The sequence below is a fragment of the Aythya ferina genome (genome assembly GCF_964211825.1).
Source record: "Aythya ferina genome assembly, chromosome: 2".
In the NCBI taxonomy this organism is placed as follows: domain Eukaryota; kingdom Metazoa; phylum Chordata; class Aves; order Anseriformes; family Anatidae; genus Aythya; species Aythya ferina.
In genome coordinates, this window is record NC_140297.1 from 130783854 (window position 1) to 130802065 (window position 18212).

Genomic DNA, 18212 nt, shown 5'->3' on the forward strand with positions numbered 1-18212 from the left:
CAGCCTCCCCTCCGAAAGGTTGTCTCGCCCCAAAAGATACAAGCAGTCCCCAAAGGACAGCTGTCCGCGGGGGCAGGGTGTCCCCAGGAAGGCAAATCACCCCCCCAGGGTTGCCTCCCTCCCGGTACGGACCAACGAGCCAAAGCTGCCCCAGCGGGGAGCCGTGGCAGCACCTCCTGCGCTGCGCCCCACGCGCGGTGAATCACAGCAGCGCTCTGGGCACAGAGTGGGGCTGCTTCCTTCCCCCAGCCCGCTTCCAGACCGTGCTGCTCTCACTTAGAGGAAAAACCTAGTTCCTGCAATTCAGAAACGATCGATAGTGACTCAAAAGAGAAAGCTGGCCTCAGGCTCCAGGCCCTGCTTTACGCAAAGATGCTCTTCTGACCCTGGAGGCAGCTTGAAAAGAATAAACCTGCATTACCTGTCCCGGGGAAGCGCACGCAGAGGAAGAGCATTGCAGCTCATGATGGCACAGTGCATGGGCTGAGCAGCTGCAGATGGCACTGCTGGAGGAAGGAGAAAGGTGCCAGTGCCCTGCCTGCTCCGGCAGGACACAGCTCCTCCCTGAGACCTCTGCTCGCTCACCACCTTTCTCACCCACCCCACAAAACAACCCCACAGGTAGCATCCTCCAGACTCCGAGCTGAAAATTCACCCGATGGCTGCCTCTCTGCCAGCAGCCTGGGAGTCTGTTATCACTGCATGCCTTTGACAGTAAGGCTGGTTTCCCCCTGGGAGAGGCGAATGAGCTCCAGTTGGGCAGAGCAGGACGAGATGGCCTTGCAAGCATGGTGCATCGTCCTTGGGGCAGCACAGCCCCAGGCAGTGACTCCTGCAGGCCAGCAACTGCTTCCAGCCCATGAGGTGTGCATGCACATCCCTGCACTACCATGTTTCTAGCAAGCATTTCAGATCACCACCCACATGTGTTAGCCATCAGTCATTTCACTGGCTTTCCTCTTGACAGGGACAGAGAATCCTTAAAATGAATAAAAAGGAATCCTTAAAATGAGTCCACCCCCTTTTGTGTAATAGTCTTATTAGGTGACATTCTGCACTCTTCATCAAGTAAATCAGGCTCACAATTTCCCAGTGTTCATCAAGGAAGTGGTTACTGGCACTTCTTTTCACATTTATCCTGCTTTGGGCTTCCCAGAGCCCTTCACGGGTGTGAGCTGGTCCAGCTGTCATTCCCCAGGTTTTGGCATGATGTGAGTTGTCCAGGGTTAGGTTTGGGCACTCTAAAATAAATATGTGTCATAAAACAATTGTATATGGTATCTGCATGCAATTGTAGGAAATGAGATGCAGAGGAAAAAGTAATCTAAGCAGCTGTTTTATGGATATGGTTTATTGAAATGGTTTATTGAAACCCTTTCCATTGGTAATCTTTTTTTTTTTTTTTTTTTTTTTTTTTTTTTTTTTTTTGGTCAGACCTTTGGAATAAAATGTGTTAAAATGAATTTCTGCATGTTTCACAGGTAGCAACAGCAGCGCCTTCAACACCAATAGGCTTTTTTCATGTAAGACATAAAACATTTGACATGGAATGTACTATTAAAGCCAGACCGAGGGGGGAGAGGCATTCAAGGACTGATTTCCATTTCAAACTGCATTCTGGCACTTTGTACTCCAGCACCATTGGTGGATCAATATTTAATGCCCGGAGATTCTGGCTCTGCAGGAGTCATGTCAGGGGACCTCTAGAGCCAATCTGCTTGGGTAAAGGAGTGATAATTATTCATGGGCTCCTGCCTCTTGCTCCTTCTCTTGCACAGCCCCACTCTGCTGACTCAGTGCCTTATTCAGTCTTCTCTCCCTCTCTCCACTGCTGTAGCTGGACCCCTTTGCCTTCACCACCTCTGAGAGCCTGCACATCCCACCATGGCTAAAACAGCAATGGGTAAGAAAACGCATCTCTTTTCCTTCAGCCAGTACAACTCCTGGGAGCACTGCCTGCACCGGCAGCTCTTCTCAGTGGCCCTAAAGTTTAGAAAAATCAAGACGACGCTAAACATATTTTTATTTCTTTGATGGAGAAAGAAAAAAAAAAAAAAAAAAAAGAGGGGGGAGAGGGGAGGGGACCCCGGGTCTCTTTTAGCATCCTGAGATCGGATGAAGGATTTACTGATGGGCGAGGTCGGCAGCGTGAGCGCAGCCTCATTTCCGAAAATGACAATTTTCATTTCGCTTTTCTGATTTTAAACATTAGTCTATCTCACGGCACCAAAGATACAGAGGCAGATATATTTATTAAAAAAAAAAAAAATAGAAAAAAAAAAAAAAAAAGAAAAAAAAGAAAAACGAGCCGGAAAGTTATCCCCGCCGTAAATACGCCTCCCACCGCCCCGCAGCCCCCAGCCGCGGGAGGCAGCGCTTCCCCTTTTTTCGTTCCCAAAAGAGCCTCGGACGGAGGTGGGGGGTGTAATTTGGGGAAAGGGGGTCCCAGGGGAGAGGCACCCCGAGGGGGGACGGACTGGGGGGGCTGCGGGTGGGGGGCTGCGGCGGGCACCTGCTGCGGAGCGCACTGCGGGCCGGCCGCGCCCAGCCCGGCGCCGGGGGCTGCGGGGGGGCGAGGAGGAGATGGAGCCGCCGCCCGCCCGCACCTGCAGTCTGCCGGGGAGGGGGGGGGTGGGGGGGGAAGATGGAGGGGAAAAAATGGGGTGGGGGGAGGGAAGTAGGTCACTGCATCGTCGCTAGCTGGTGTTTTCTAGCGGCTCCCACCCTGCTTTGGCTCTCCCAAGGGGCAGCTTGCGGGGCTGGGGCGATGTCGCGTGTTGGAGCTGGCAGCCCCCCCGCCCTGCTCGGTGCCCCCCCACGAGCCGCGCCCTGCCGCCGCACCGCACCCCGCATCCCGCATCCCGGGAGCGGCCCCGGCCCCAGGGGGGGCTCCAGCCCCCAGCCCCGCTGTGGCCGCCGGGCGTTGGTCCTGGTGGGGGGGGGGTGAAGGGGGAAAACAGGGGGGCCCGGCGCCAGCCCGGCTGCTGCTGCTGCCCCTTTGTTTGCGGGAGGCTGCTGAGATGGGTGGAGGAGCAGAAAATCGCAGGGGAGGGCGTGGGAGAGGGAGACGCAGAACAACCGTGGGGTCAAAAGCATCCAAACCCTGCTACTTCATGCTTTTTTCCTTTTCTTTCTTTCTTTCTCTCTCTTTATTTTTTCCTTTCTTTTTATTTTTTCTTTTCTTCTTTTTTTCTTTTTTCCTTTTTTTTTATTGGGGGGGGGGGTGGGGTGGGTGGGTGTGGAATGAGGCAAACCCTCCGCTTGTCGCATTCAAATACAAGTTTCCACAATCATTCACCATTAAAGCACACAAATCACACAAAATAATGATGGAGTGCCCCACCGCAATTATGCTCCTTTCCTAAGAAAAGACTCCCATTCCGTGCAGATGCTGTTACCACTCTTAACCGTGTTGCACGAAGTTGCTCCGAATCCTCCTGGCGCTGGCTATAAGTGATGCATTGCACATTTATTTATCTGAATGCTGATCTTCCGCTCCCGAGGAATAATCGGTGGGGATTGAAAGCCTTTTACCTTGGCTGTGGCACCCTTGGGAAGGAGGCTTGAGACAGCTGGATATGCAAATAGAGGAGAGGAGACAGGGCTGTGGGAGTCTGGCCAGCCCTGCAGTGCCGAGCACGCCGTCCCCTCCCCACTGCAGCAATCTAGTAATCGGTATTGATAATTTGTAGTCAGCTGGAGACTTATCGCTGCAGAAGGCCCTGCAAGGAATCCTGTCAGTGGGAAGGAAAGGGCTCTTCAGCCTTTGATTAATGAGCTCGCAGCACACAAATATAAAGGTTTCTGCAGCAAGAGACATGGCGGAAATCATTAGATTTGCCCAGAGACTGGTTGGCTATATGGTTCCCGTTTGCCTATTAATACCTGGTTAACCAGCTGCTTAGAAAAGCAGTAAGAAGCAATATAACCACCTAGCTCAGGTTTCTAAAAATGCTAATTGCAACAGCGTTCAATTAAAAAGGAAAGAAACATCATTAAAAGCATATTTTCTTTTTAAACTCCTGAAGGTATTGGCAAAGAGGAGCCTTTTCTTTAACTTTATTCCTCCTTTCCGTATTCATTTTAGAGAGATTTGGGATCTAGGCAGCATATTAGAATAAGTCATTTCATCTCTATTTTGAGAATTTCTTCAGCAGAACAATTTTTATTGTCATGTAGAAGAATAGACTTGTTCTCAGTCATACACATTTCCAGCTACTGCTAAATAAGCTACATTTGCTTGGTACCTAAGCTTTACCCAATAGACCACTGAGAGAACTACACAGTGCCTGATTTTTTTTTTCCTTTTGAGCACTGTAGTTTGCAAAGTGACAATAAAGGCTAGGTCTTGCTGCCATCAGAGCCAACAGAACATTTCTAATCGGCTTAAGCTGGTCCACCATTACGTTTCTGGCCCCTCTCCAGCAAGACACTTAAGCAGGTGTCTGAGTTTGAGCATGTGAACAGTCCCACTGGCTTTGGGCAGAAGTCTTTGCCTAACTCAGTTTAGGCAGATGCTAAATACCTTGATAAATCTGCTTTTAATCTTCTTCCATAGAAAGCAAATAAATAAATAAATAAATAAAAAATAAAAAATTTTTAAGGCTCTATTAAATAAAATCTTTTAAAGGAAAACTCCATTGATTTACATGGCAATTTCAACAGCTACAAGAACTTTCTTGTAAAGCCTGACTGCTCATAAAGTTTTCCTGTTTAGTTTGCTTAATATATAAATTATGCATACCATGCACATATCTGTCTTACTTTAAAATTCCATATAACATGACTGCAGAAAATCTGGAGATTTTTAAATTTTGCTCACCCCTGGACACCTTCTTCCAAATAAAATCTGGGTTATATGGATAGATTTATCAGCTAAATCAGCTGATTTAATCTGATTTAATCAGTTAAATCAGCTGTTTTTTTATTTGTTTTGTTTTTGGGTGGGGTCACTACAGACAATGTAGACCATGTATGTGGTTGAATAAACTCTCTTAGGGTAAGTATGTGAAAGTGTGAGGGTGAAGCAGGCAGTTGTGCCAGTGGAACTAAAAAAGGTGTTTAAACCCATTATTTGAGTATTTTCTTATAGTGTTTAATTTAGGGACTATTTGTTCTGAAAACATGTTCAGACAATTACCATAAAAAAAAAGTCTCAGTCCTGATTATAGGCCTTGTTTATTTTATAGCAATTCATCTAACAGAAATACATAGGATTCGTGTGTTAAAGAAGTGTTTTAATTCGGACCTTGACATTAGGATAATAAGGGAATTTAAGCAGCCCTACCTTGCCCCTCAGTGGGACTGATCAAACCTTTGTAAAAGTGCTTCAGAGTAATGTTCTGTTTTATCCTCTGCATTTTAGTTACATGCTCAGATCTAGATACTTAGCTTGATGGATGTAATGCCACTGCTCTTTGTCTGTTAATGGACTGCTACATTATCGTTTTATCTGGTATGTAAACATACATGTGAAGTCATAAACATGTGCGTGATTGTTGATTTTAACTGGTTCAATTATTTCAATAACTAGCTTTTTTTACTGCACAGTGCTAAGCATTTTGCCCTGATTTGCCACTACACTTAAACAACTGCTTTGTCTTTAACAATTTCACATTAGTAGTCATCTGGACATCAATGGCAGAGACAAGCTTTAAGTTAAACAACATATGGCTAAATGCCAGGCTGCATTCAGACTCAACATCCTCCTTTCCATACTGTACGGGTTTTAAGCGAAGGTTTTAACCTATTTTTTCCCCTTTTATATAGAAAGGAACACAAATCATCAATGAATTATTATTAATTGTCAGAAAAATACACATTTGAATAGAACAAAAGGAGATTAAGACGAGAATGAATGCAGGCAAGATTCAGAAAAGAGAGTTTGCTGTCTCATAATGTTGACAGAAATGTGTTTTGACTGAGACATGGTTATTCCAAATTTTGTCAGGGTCTAGAAGAAGAAACATTTCAATTAGTCTATTGATCATTCTTTTGATAGGTTTGATCACTATGTTAATGCAAATTTACTAGTGAGTACAAGTCACTAGAGAACTCAAGGTTAACATTTACTTACATTTTTTCCCTGTTTTTAAGAAGTAGATTACTCTTCCTGCTACTGAAAATTCAGGCAGTAATAATTTTGAAAACAGTCCATATGGTTAAGAATTTATATTGCCTGATAGCAGTTCTTTACTTACCCTGTGAAATGCAGAGGCAGGAGAGCAGAGCGTCATCTATTCCATCATCTTATGGAAGGCATCCCACAACATGCTGAGGAAATAAAAATAAAATTCAGCAGCTTGAATACTCCCAAAATGTTCTCTCACCTCTACTTCCATCACCTCTTGTCCAAATATAAGCTCTATCTAGTCTAAAGGTTTCCTTATTTAATAATGTATTCTTATAATTCATTCACATTGATTTTTTTCAGATTTTCCCTTAATTAATTAAGCCTGGAATCTTTTTTCATTTCTTTGGTATTTGGAACTATAATAACACGTTTCTCTAGATCACATTTCGCACACATTTTTTTACCATAATTATGCATGTAATATAACAGCATGGTTACATTTTTCCCAGGTGACATTTATATTCATTTCTTTAGAAAAGAATTTTCCATTTTCAAATTAATACCATTAATTAAAAGACTGATTATAGCAGAGGGATTGGATGATCATATTCAGCAATATATTGAGGTGGCATTTTAGCCTTCAAAGACTGTGCAAAAATGAACTAATTAGTTTTCCTAAAAGCCTCCTGTGAGAAGTAGGCAATATCACGTAGTCTGAAGCACAGAAATCAGAGGGTTCCCAGGGCAGGCAGGTCTGGGCAGTACTTGACCCATGTAGCATTTTCTTGTAGGTCTAATTGAACTACCTTATTAGTTCATAGACAAAAGCAACAAGAGATATTTAGCACTCCTGAGAAATAAATCTAGCCCTAGGTGTCTTAAACTGGGCAGCCTAAAATGGTACCACTCCAAAAAAAACAATGTAGTTGCAAAATTAACTCACTGAAAGATTTGTCAAATACTATACAGCACTTCAGTTACCACTTAACCCCAGGGGACTGAGGGTGGCAACTAGTCACCAACTGTTCTGCTAGTAGGCAACATCTCAGCTGGAATTGAAGTCCAACAAGTCTTTTCTTTGAACACGCTCCCCTCAGGCTTTATCTGTATTAAGTACATTTGTCTTTCAACTTAGATAGTCAGGCCTCATTTTTTTTTCATCCTGACACTCTCAGTAGCACATTGCTTTGAAGAGGAGCAAATAGGTCATCATGAACCAGTAGTGATCACTCACCACCACAGTAACTACCTTCAAAAATCCAGTGTGAATTGTCCATACCTTTATAAGCAAAAGTTACCGTTGTCATCAGTGCACTTGCAGAGAACGTCTTCTTCAGCAATACTATAAAATGGATGGTAGATGCATCAAATTCACAAAACAAGTCTTGCTGCCATGGGGTAATGGAGTTCAGCCACTGGCTTCAGCACAGTCAGGGCTGGTCCTGAGCCAGGGGGGATGCAGAAATCTGGTAGATGACTTGGAGGAATGTCTGCTATTCATGATTTTTCCTAGGGTGCACGTAAACCTCACATGATGAATTCTGTGGATACTGTGGAGGGCAAATTCCAGTGTGATGCTAGAATTGGGTCAGTCTGTCTGTGAGCAGCAGCCAGCAGTTCTACCTTGGAGGCACTTCTCGATTCTGAAAGGTGCTGGGCATCCATGTCTATGGTGAAGGCAGTGTCTGTTACTCTAGTGGCTCAGCACTTTTCAAAAACTGGAAGAAAATATTTTGGAGATCCCAGCATGCACAGACCTGCATCCTCAACCAATTTATATAAAAAAAAAAAAAAAAAAAAGCCTAATGCAGAAGTGCTGGCCCCTAGGGAACAAAATATTCAAGAGATCACATGTCTGAGCAATATCCAACGTACAAAGCTTCTCTCTAATTATTTCATTTTCTTCCACTTACTATGTTTTTCCTGTCTGATAATACATAATTTAACAAAAGAAATGAATTTAAGATCTTTCAGCAGGATGTACAGTTAAACTGATGCACAGCATCTATATGAAACATTAGGCATTGCTACCTACATTTAGAAACATTATTTTCTGTATGTTTGTAAGTTTGTCTAATCCAAACTGTTCATTAAAAATTATAATTTGTACGCTCATTCAAATACACAAAACCCATCATTGCTGTAACAGTTATTATGTGGAGACATTTTGATCCTTCACACATTAGATTCTGAATTGCAAACCAGGATAGGGTTTTGTTTGTTTGTTTGTTTGTTTGTTTGTTTCATTCCCATTACTGACTATGAATGTTTTTTAGTTTAGGCAAGTGACTGAGGATATTTAGTAAACCTCTAGGGCACCTGCAGTGGGATACAGGTGTGACTGCATCTACACAAAAGGTGGGGAGAGGTCAGCACCTCTGGCTATGGTCAAGGTCTTCCCAGAGTGATTGCACTCATCACCATCTCCTAGAGGAAATACAAGTAGGGGGAATGTTGAGACATAAACCTTCCCTCAGGCACTTCCCCTGCAGCTCCTGAAAAGACCTACTTCAGACTTCTCTTCTCTATCACCGCAGGAGGAAAAAGGTGGCAACGGGTCCACTCCTCTCCCTTGGCCAAACAGCTGGTGGTTGGTCTCCAAGTATGGCACTGGGATGTGGTGGCCCTAGTCCTTGTGTATCCACCTTCCCTAGAGAACACCAGAGCCACCAAGCTGCGGCCCCTTACTGCCATCCCATGGGAGCAGCTTCACACTGGAGAGAGAACAAGAGGGCAAACAAGCCAGGGCATGAGCCCCACCTAGTACCTGGGAAGCTCTAGCTTATAGAACCATCGATGAATTGTGCACACTACATCCAGAGGATAAAAAATAGAAACATCATGGGAGCAGAAAAAAAAACATGAGTTTCTTTGGGTGGTAATTAGGACCCTTCAGCTTGAACCCCCTAATTTTTCAATGAGATTGAACCCATCTCTGTCATTTCCCAATCCAATGTGCTCACCGTAGACAGTTGTATCAAAGAGCAGCAGTAACACAGCCAGCAATGTTTCTCCTCAGTAGCATTTTAAAAGAAAGCAGTGGTTGCCCGTGCTTTTATGATGACCCCTGTCCTATCCATATGGGCCACATTTTAAGAAAACACCTATATGGTATATAATTTCCTAGAATAAAGCAAAAATTAGGGAAAAGTGTCCTGGAAATGGAATACTGGATCAGACAGACCTCAGTCTGTCCCCAAGCTGGCGCTTTTTGATATTTTTGACATTTTTATAGTCTCTTAGTGCTATTTATGCTTCAGAAAAAAAGTCTGAGCTAGCCTTCAAGAAGATTTCTATTTTTGATTTCTCACCTCTGAACTTCCTTCCAAGCACCTTGCCATCCAAAACACAGTTTCCCATCTGCTCCGTCCCCCCCACCTACTGATTTCCAGTCCCAATCCAACTCCTTGGTGCAGTTTTCCTTGTTTTCTTAACCCAATCTATTTATCCACTACAGAATGTCATCTTCATTCTTGGTCATTTTTAAATCATCCCATTCCTTAACCAACTTTACCCCCCCCCTTTTTTTTTTTTTATTTATCTGCTGTCTACAATTTCTTTCACCATCTAGATTCAACTCTCATCCCTTCACACAACCCTTAATAATCCTCCAATAATCTTCCCCACTTCTGAGGGGCCAGAAAGGGAGGAATTGACACCATGGGATAGTTGTTTTCTTTTTCCTGTTTCCAGCACCCTTCTGCACAGCAAGCAGGATAAGCAGTGTTTGAAACACTGCTCTCAGCCCATGTGGAATCAGTCATGTACAGCACAAAGTGTCCTCAGAGAAATTGGCTGAAAAGCTTGGACATGTCTCTCCTCGCCATGGGTGAAGCCTGTAATCAGATATTTCAATGACATTCCATGGCCAGGCCTGGGCAGATTTTTCAATGGAGGAATGATTTCCTGGCACAGAGCTCTACAGCCCTTCAAACAAATGCAATAAGCATTTGTTCAGTTTATTATGTACAATCTCTGTGTTTTTGTTTTTGTTTTTGTTTTTTCCCTAGTTTCATTAATTTTATTCACCTTCCCAGAAATGATGAAATGAATTTTGCTAAAAGTTTTCCCCAAACTCAGCCAGAGGTGGCCCTCCAGCCAACGAAATTATTGACCAAATTGTTGCAATTTATCAAAGAAGTACTCAGTGGAAGGAGTCCTACACTTTCTAATGCAGTGGAGGAAAAAAAAAAATAGTGGCAGTAGATGGGAAATAGCAACTGTGGCATATGGGCTGTACATCTGAATGGATAAGATGGGTGAAGGTCAGGAACATCGATTGTGCTAGAATTAGGTCTGATACCAGTGTAAATCTACGGTAATAGACCCGTGTTGTTTTATGTATGATGAACCCATTTTTCCCCTTTTAAATCTCCAGAAGCAGCAGCTTAGGAAGGAAACATCTCCTTTATTATTTTGAAAAGTCATATAAGAGCCAGCTACGCTAATAAAGGAGAATTTGATTATACAGGAAAAGAGACTTTTTAATACAGGAAAAGGAATTTGATTATACAATAAAAGAGAAAAAGCAGGCCATTATAAGTTGACATTTGGATATCTCCAGCTCCTGCTACTTTTAGGATATATTGAAAAATGTGACAGCCTGTCCAGTTGTGGAAGCTTGATAAGGCTGATAAGGTTACAAAGGACAAGCAGAACAACGCAGAAGAGGCTCTCATTTGCTTTTAATGACAGGCTGTTGACACTGGGATATGCTGGTGCACAGTGTCCTGAAAATCTAGTTATTGGAAGCAAAAAGTCTCCCTTACTGTAAATGAGCCAAGAACCCTTCCACCAGTGCCCCACAGAAATCAATAGAGCATCTTGGCAGGGATTGACTCCAGATGTGGTTAATTTAGCAGCCGAGAGGTGCCTCTGAATTCATCAACACTTCCGTGTAAGTGAGGACCAGTACTGCAGGAAAATAGAGACAGGCTAGCAGACAGACAGCTACAGAGAGGCTGACAGAACACATGAACTCCAGATACCTATATTTTCAGTAATATTTCATAAATTGAAAAAATCGCTAAACTTTAAAACAGTATAAAAGTGGGAAGGAGAACAGAGAGATACAAAAAACTGTGGTTGATCATGAAAGACTTAATTCAGAGCAGTCATATTATTAAAACCCATATAACTTATTGTAGCTTATAAATTTATGCATTTATTTTACCTCTTCAAAAATCAGTATGTTTCTATTATGTAAATCTGAGCAAAGCTACTTAAAACACAGGTGGCTGCAACTAACCGGTGTTTTTTGTTCTAGTTTTTTTATTGTGTTTATTTTAACAAAAATATCTCACCAACAATTGCTCTCTCTCAGGCAATTTAATCAATTCTGAATAATATACTAATTTAGTTGCACCATCAGCATGGTTTCAAAGCAGAGGCTGTCATTCCCTTTTTTTTTCATTCATTTTACACATCCTCTGATTAAAGTACTCAAAAATATTTATAATCTATGCCTTGCTGATAAATTTTAGCAATACGATGCTGAGTGGTATCATTGTTTTCTTAATTTAGGCAATCAAATATTTGAATATATGCATAAAGACATGCCAGGATAAAATAGTAAAAGTGTAAATCAGTTCATTAGTAATAATAGCTGCATAGATAGTTTAGTCATGCAGAAAAAAAATTCTGAAAGCCACAGAATAATAGACATTCTACAAGTAGATCCAGAATTCCATCTTAGCCCCTCAGAAAGCATCTGCTGGGTAAAACTTAAGTGTGCCAAAGTCAAAGAGAACTTTTCAATCAACTTGCAACAAGGCTGGAATTTCATCCATAAATAATCTAATGGCTAGTAAAATGTGGTATTAATCAGCTAAAGTTCAGGACTGACAGTAACTTCAAACTATTGTAATTAATTTTACTGAGAGTTAGGATGCATTCCTGACAGTAGAATGTTACAGAACATGGACCATATCTTCCAGAGAGGCTTATAAAAGACCACTTAAAAATGGCTACAGCTCAGTGGTCAAACTTTACTGTAGTATACATGCATAGCATATTTTGGTTTGTTTTTTTTTTTTTTTTTTTCTTCTCAGACTGAGAGAAGATGTGACAAACTGGAAAATGCTTGTCACCTAACAGGAGTCAAGGTTACTGAAGATTTCATCCGTTGCTTTGCAAGAGTCACTTCATTGTTGACACTGCCCAAATCAATTTTACTAATAAAGGCAAAGCATGTCCAATCAAATAAATCTCTTAGATTTATTACATGGACTGGATTTGGTATAACATTTTATAGTTAAAATAGGCACATTTATATTTGCATGCTCTATTTCCAATATGATGTAGTGATTTCACTCAATAACAAATCTTGCAGAGACCCTGTATTTCTTGTGTTGTGTAAGTTAAGATTCACTGATGCTCAGACTGCCGTTTTATATGCAGTAGTTCCAGGAATTAAATAATTACTTAAACACCACAGGCTATACAAAATCCTCCCAGTGACACAAAGCCTTTTTTTTTTTTTTAACATTACAATTATATCTTTATTTATTTGTTTGTTTGTTTTTCTTTTAAATGACCCCATCTCTTCTGTATGGTTTATTGATTGCAAACCTGAAATGGTACTTGAATCACTGCATTTCAAAAAGAGGTAGGATGATTGGAGAAGTGACCTCTGGTGATGACTACACCTAAAGGCGAGTAGCTGAATGGGCTGGTGTCTCTTTTGTGCTACCATGGCAAGGTGGTCTTGCAACATGGCAAAAGGAAACCAGGAGGTTTTTTTGGCATGAAAGAAGGTAGGATGGAGGCCAGTGAGGAAATGTTTGGCTGGGGGAACAACGAAAGAATGAGCCTAAGGGCTTTGGTCCTGTAATGTACTGAGGATAAGCTCACCAAAAGCCTGCAGCTAATGTACAAGTCCTGAATGACAGAGATAGTGCAGAGGTTCAGTGAGATATGATGCATTTTTGTTGGGATAGAAAACATTAAAATATGTGAATACAAAAGAGGAGGGGAGCTGGGGCTGTAAGGTGCTTAGCAACCCTTATCTTCCACAATATCATGGGGTGTGAAGAAGAGCTTACTGTGGGAACTGGACCATGGTTCTGGTTGGAGGGACATCCAGTGGTCATCTAGACTGTCCTGCTGCTTGAAGCAGGGCCATCACCACTTTGTCCAGCCAATTTCTGAAAACTTCCATGGATGATCTCACAAATTCCCAAGCCACAATTTGTGGCTGCTGATCCTTCTTGTTACTTGGCATTACCTGGGGAACATGCAAGTGTGAATCTGTCATTTCACTGATCTTCCCCCTAGCTCTAAGTAGTTAGTATAGTCTATCTATATCCCTTAGGATATACTTCGCCCAGCTAAACAAAACCGGCCCCCTCCACCAGTCTTCACAGGCCACCTGCTCAGGTCCCTTACCTTCCTGGCAACCCTTCACTGGGCCCTTTCCTGTTTGTCCATGTTCCTCTTAAACTGGGGGTCATCTCATCTGATACCTTTCAAGGAGTGGTGGAAGAAATAGAAAAAAGTCTCTTTCATGTGAGACTTTTAATACTGAAATAATTTCTCTGAATAAATAATAATAATAATATTAAAAAAAAAAAAAAAAAAGTCACTCCCCCGGTATCCATTCATATATTGTGCTTTGGCTTCATCTTTCAACATTGACACTTAGAGCTTTATATAGCCACACACTAAAACACCATCTGAAATCTCACTTGGGCATTTGTAGGATTTCTTAGGACTGTGTAGAAGACTAGCAGACAATTACCGATGCTCTTCAATGCTGTGAAAATAAATTTTCACTGTGAATATACTGATAGTTGAAATGTCTATGAGCTGCCACAATTTCTAGACTTGGGAATCTTCCAAAAGATACTTTTCTAGTCAATCTGCTTCCCACTCATTGTAAGGTAATGCCAAATGAAAAGATGAGTTTTACAGAAAATGTTTTGTATCAACAAGGTTGATCAGGGAGTTGCTGTCATCTAACTTACTCTGCACAGTATTTTCAAAGACCTTTAAAACCTCAAGACATTATTTTTGGACCAAAACATTTGTCCAGAGATTAACATACCTTAGTTATGCTTCCTATATGGAGAGACTTTCTTAACTCAGGTTTTAAATTTGTCTAAACTCAGAAATTCGTCTCTTTGGAATACCTGTAATGAAAATACAGTCCCTTGCTCCCATATATACCCAATCAAGGGAACTCTTACATTGTTATAAATACATTTAAAAGAAAAGGATTTAAGCCATATGACATAAAGCATCCATAAAACAGAGCATCAGGGTATCTGCAGCAGAGTTGTCATTATCACACCTGCATGGTTTTAAAGCAAAAATCTTCAGAATTACTTGTTTTTCACATATACAAACTCTAATGTTAAAGAACTTTATATAAAGACTTAAAACTCATTTGCTTAGAGCTCATTTTGTTCTGGTACTCAAATTTAAAATGTTATGTTAATTAACACAATTATAATATGTATGTCATTGTATTATTGCAAAGATAAGAGCCCTTCATTTTTACATAATCTACTTATAGATGCTGTATGTAATTGTGTACAGGAATAACTAATGCCTTTATTCACACAGATGAGACATCCTTATTTTAAAATGTACCACAACATTAAAATTCTATTCAAAATCCAGAAGAAAAATGGATTTTTCAGGCTGTCTCCTTTCATTGCCCAGGGAAGTGGTGGAGTCACCATCCCTGGAAGTCTTCAAAAGACGCTTAGATGTACAGCTTAGGGATATGGTTTAGTGGAGGGCTGTTAGCGTTAGGTTGGAGGTTGGACTCGATGACCTTGAGGTCTCTTCCAACCTAGAAAATTCTGTGATTCTGTGATTCTGTGATTGTCTTTTGCATTTTGATATTTAGCCGGTAGTCATGGCAGCTCATAAGAGTGATTGTGTAGCACAAAGATGCAGTTACATGTGTTTGGCTTTGGGTTAAGTAGATTAAACACATGCAGATTGCTCAAAATCAACCACTAAACTTATGTAAAAAAGCTTTATATAAATATGTGTAATGTATATGTATACTCATATTTGTAACCTAATGAATGCTCCTATTTGTTTCTTCCAGACTCTATAAAATAGGCTTTCTAGCCTATGGGACCAGGTTTGTTTGAGGGGTACCTTATACATCCCTCACAGCAGCATACTGTTTCTAAAATGGATTCTTCCAGTAATTATAGTGTAAAAATAATTGCAATACGTTCTGCATTCACTGAAATGACTCAGCAAGCAAGGAATACATTTAATTACTGGAATATAAAGATCAAGAGTCCATCCTAACTGCAAATTATAATTGTATTTATCCCATATAATATAAACACTAATTTCTACTTAGCTGACTTGCCTACAATATTGTCTTTGCCTAAAACAAACAAATGTACCTTGCAATTTAATTTGCAAATCATTTTCTGGGCCTTAAGTTATCACTAATTAATATTTTCACTTTTTTTAGTTCTAAGAACAGTTTTTAAAACACTGGAAGACATCAAGGATGTCTTTGGAGTGGTACAAGATGTGTGTTAATGAGGATTGTGCTTAGAAACTCTGTATGAGTTATAAAAAAAAAAAAATGTATCTGACATATTTCTGAAAAAAACACATGTATAACAGATTCCAGATAAACAGCAAGGACCATACTCTTTGTTAATGGAAAATGGCACAGAGCAATGTGGCTCTGTTCACTTGATGGAGATATTCTACTTCACAACAGCTGAATTATGAAAACAGAAAAAGCTGGACTCCTTAGCCATTTTTCCTTAATTGTCTGCTTTGCAGAAGTATCTTGAGCCATCCCTTTGCTTGATGCTGTATCAATAGCTTTCTTCCAGAACCTGGGGGTAATTCTGCTAAAAGTTGCTCTACCCAGAAGCCCACTGTGACTCAGAACAATTTGATTGCAATCTGAGTCCAGAGATGTGGAGAAAGGGGGGAATATGTCATAATGTAACTGAAATAATATCAGCACATGTCCAGAAAGAATCTACTGTGTCAAGATGACAGGAAGCAGTAGCAAAACATTTATTTCAGTTGTGAGATGAAAAATACGCCAGGATTCTGTCATGATTCTCTAGCTATAATATTCACAGCCAACACAGAATAAAATGTCAGCCAAAGTTAGTGGATGATGCAAGGCCAGGTGATGAAAGACCAGGAAGAGTTTGTTGAGCCTACATAGAGGGATCACAGTGATACAAAATCCAGTCAGTGGAAGTTGCTGTAGAGATCATTATGAAAAACTGAATACGTGCAGCTGTTCCAAACACACATACATGGCCGAGTCTGAGATTCAGAAAAAATCTGGTGCTGGAATCCAGCTCTATTAACCCAGTCTTATTGCTAAAATAGAACCTGCAGCACACTTCATACCTTGGGAGACGTTGTTTGATCATAGCAGGCTGATCATAACTAACTGGTTACAGCTCTGTTTCATCAATTTTGATTTACATCCTCACTCGAGAGGCTGTTTCACCAGCTGGTACCGGTACTGCTTGCACCATTCTCAGAGAGACAACCTGGGCCAACAGAGGTGTCACTCACCCAGAAATCAGACATGGGTTCTTCATGAAGCTTTCCTACAGACTAACTCTGTGACCTGAGGCAATTTTTGTCACCTCTGGGTCATTTCATCCCTGGTGTTCTCTGCCTGGCTTTCTCACTTGCACTGTAAGGTCTTTGGCACCGGGTGTTCACATCTGACGTGTTCGTACAGAAAGTAGCGCAGATCCCAGCTGGACTCCAGCATGCTCCTGCAATACAATAATGAGATGACCTTAAGAGCGTGCTGGGAGACAGCAGTCATCTCCAATAGTCTGATCCCTGACCACCGGGTGCTCCAGGGGAAAGTAATGTGTTCAAAAGGACTCAAAATTGTACATCCCACCCAGTACCTGGGTCACCAGCAAGCAGCATAACTGCTGTTATGGTGACTGGTACCTGCATGCTAGGCCTGTCAGGAAAAATAGGCTGGCTGCAGGTTCTGGGACTTGTGTCCTTCCAAGCTCTAACTCTGTCCACCCCACACCTCACTTGTTTGTTATCTAGTAGAAAGTCCCATCTCCTTTCCAAGTGGTTATCATTTTTACCTTGTGCTGTGGCCACCATTTGGACCCAGGAGTGAGTCAAGCACCACAGCTTTTCACCCACGAAGCAGCACAGTTTGAGGGAAATCACTTCTGAGGGAAGGATCATAAATGTGGCAGGGTCTCCTGCTACAGGGAACTCCTGAGGCAACTCTGCTAAGCTGTTATAGCAGGTTAGTACAGGTGGCAGGCTCAGTCTCAGAAATGTTGAGACAAGATAACCTGTGTACAACAGCACTGAGATAGGTATGTTGAGGCCTTCTGCTTCTCTGGCTTTTATCCTTGAACATTAGCATTCCTTAAACCATGGCTTTTAGCCTATGTGGAGACTGAGATTCTGGTTCAGTGCTACTTAGCAGGGATGATCTTCAAAGCTGTCAGTAGAAAGTTTGGGGTGAAATATCTGACTTTTTAAACCACTTTATATGTAATCTGTCAGAGAAGTGAAGGAATCTAATGTCTCTAATGTGCTGGCAAAAGTGTGTGACAACACTTCAGGCATACAAGGTGAAGGAAATACTTTAAACAGTGAGCATTAAATCATGCAAAGCAAATCCATGCATTCAAAAATTCCAGGGCTTAAGGTTTTGATCCTTAAATCATTCGTGTAAGTCTCTGAGTGAGAAGTTGGTCAATAGGGATTTTCCTTGAGAACAGGAATATTAATGATAGGATCAGACTCAGGCTGATACCTGTACTACTGTAGTACTGCTCTTACCAGTAGCCTTGAATGGAAAGTAAAATTGAAGACTTTTCTGTAAGACATGAGATAGCAAAAATTTCTACAGTACCATCAGATCTGTGGAATTTATTTATTTATTTTTATTTGCATCCTGGGAGAAGTTCTCTGCAGTGCAGTCAGGGTTCAGTAAGTGGATTTTCTTATAGTCTCACCAGTGAAAATTACATATATTGAAATAATACAAAATAGTTACTTCACTTCTTAACATTCTGACATCAGAAAATAAAGTGAACAGACATTTGAATCCAATCACACTCATTAAGTAAAAAACATAGATATGGCATCTGGAGTAGTCCATTTCAATCTGAAAATGTATAGTCATGAT

General features: G+C 41.3%; 1 protein-coding gene across 1 annotated transcript in view; it reads left to right on the forward strand.

The window, feature by feature from the left end:
• The first annotated feature begins 1589 nt into the window (after positions 1-1589).
• Positions 1590-18212, forward strand: part of STMN2 (stathmin 2) — a 36735-nt gene continuing 20112 nt past the window's right edge. Inside the window, exon 1 of the mRNA XM_084511220.1 lies at positions 1590-1903. Within this exon, the coding sequence (XP_084367346.1) occupies positions 1885-1903 (19 nt within the window). The 5' untranslated portion in view covers positions 1590-1884. The remainder of the gene's footprint in view (positions 1904-18212) is intronic.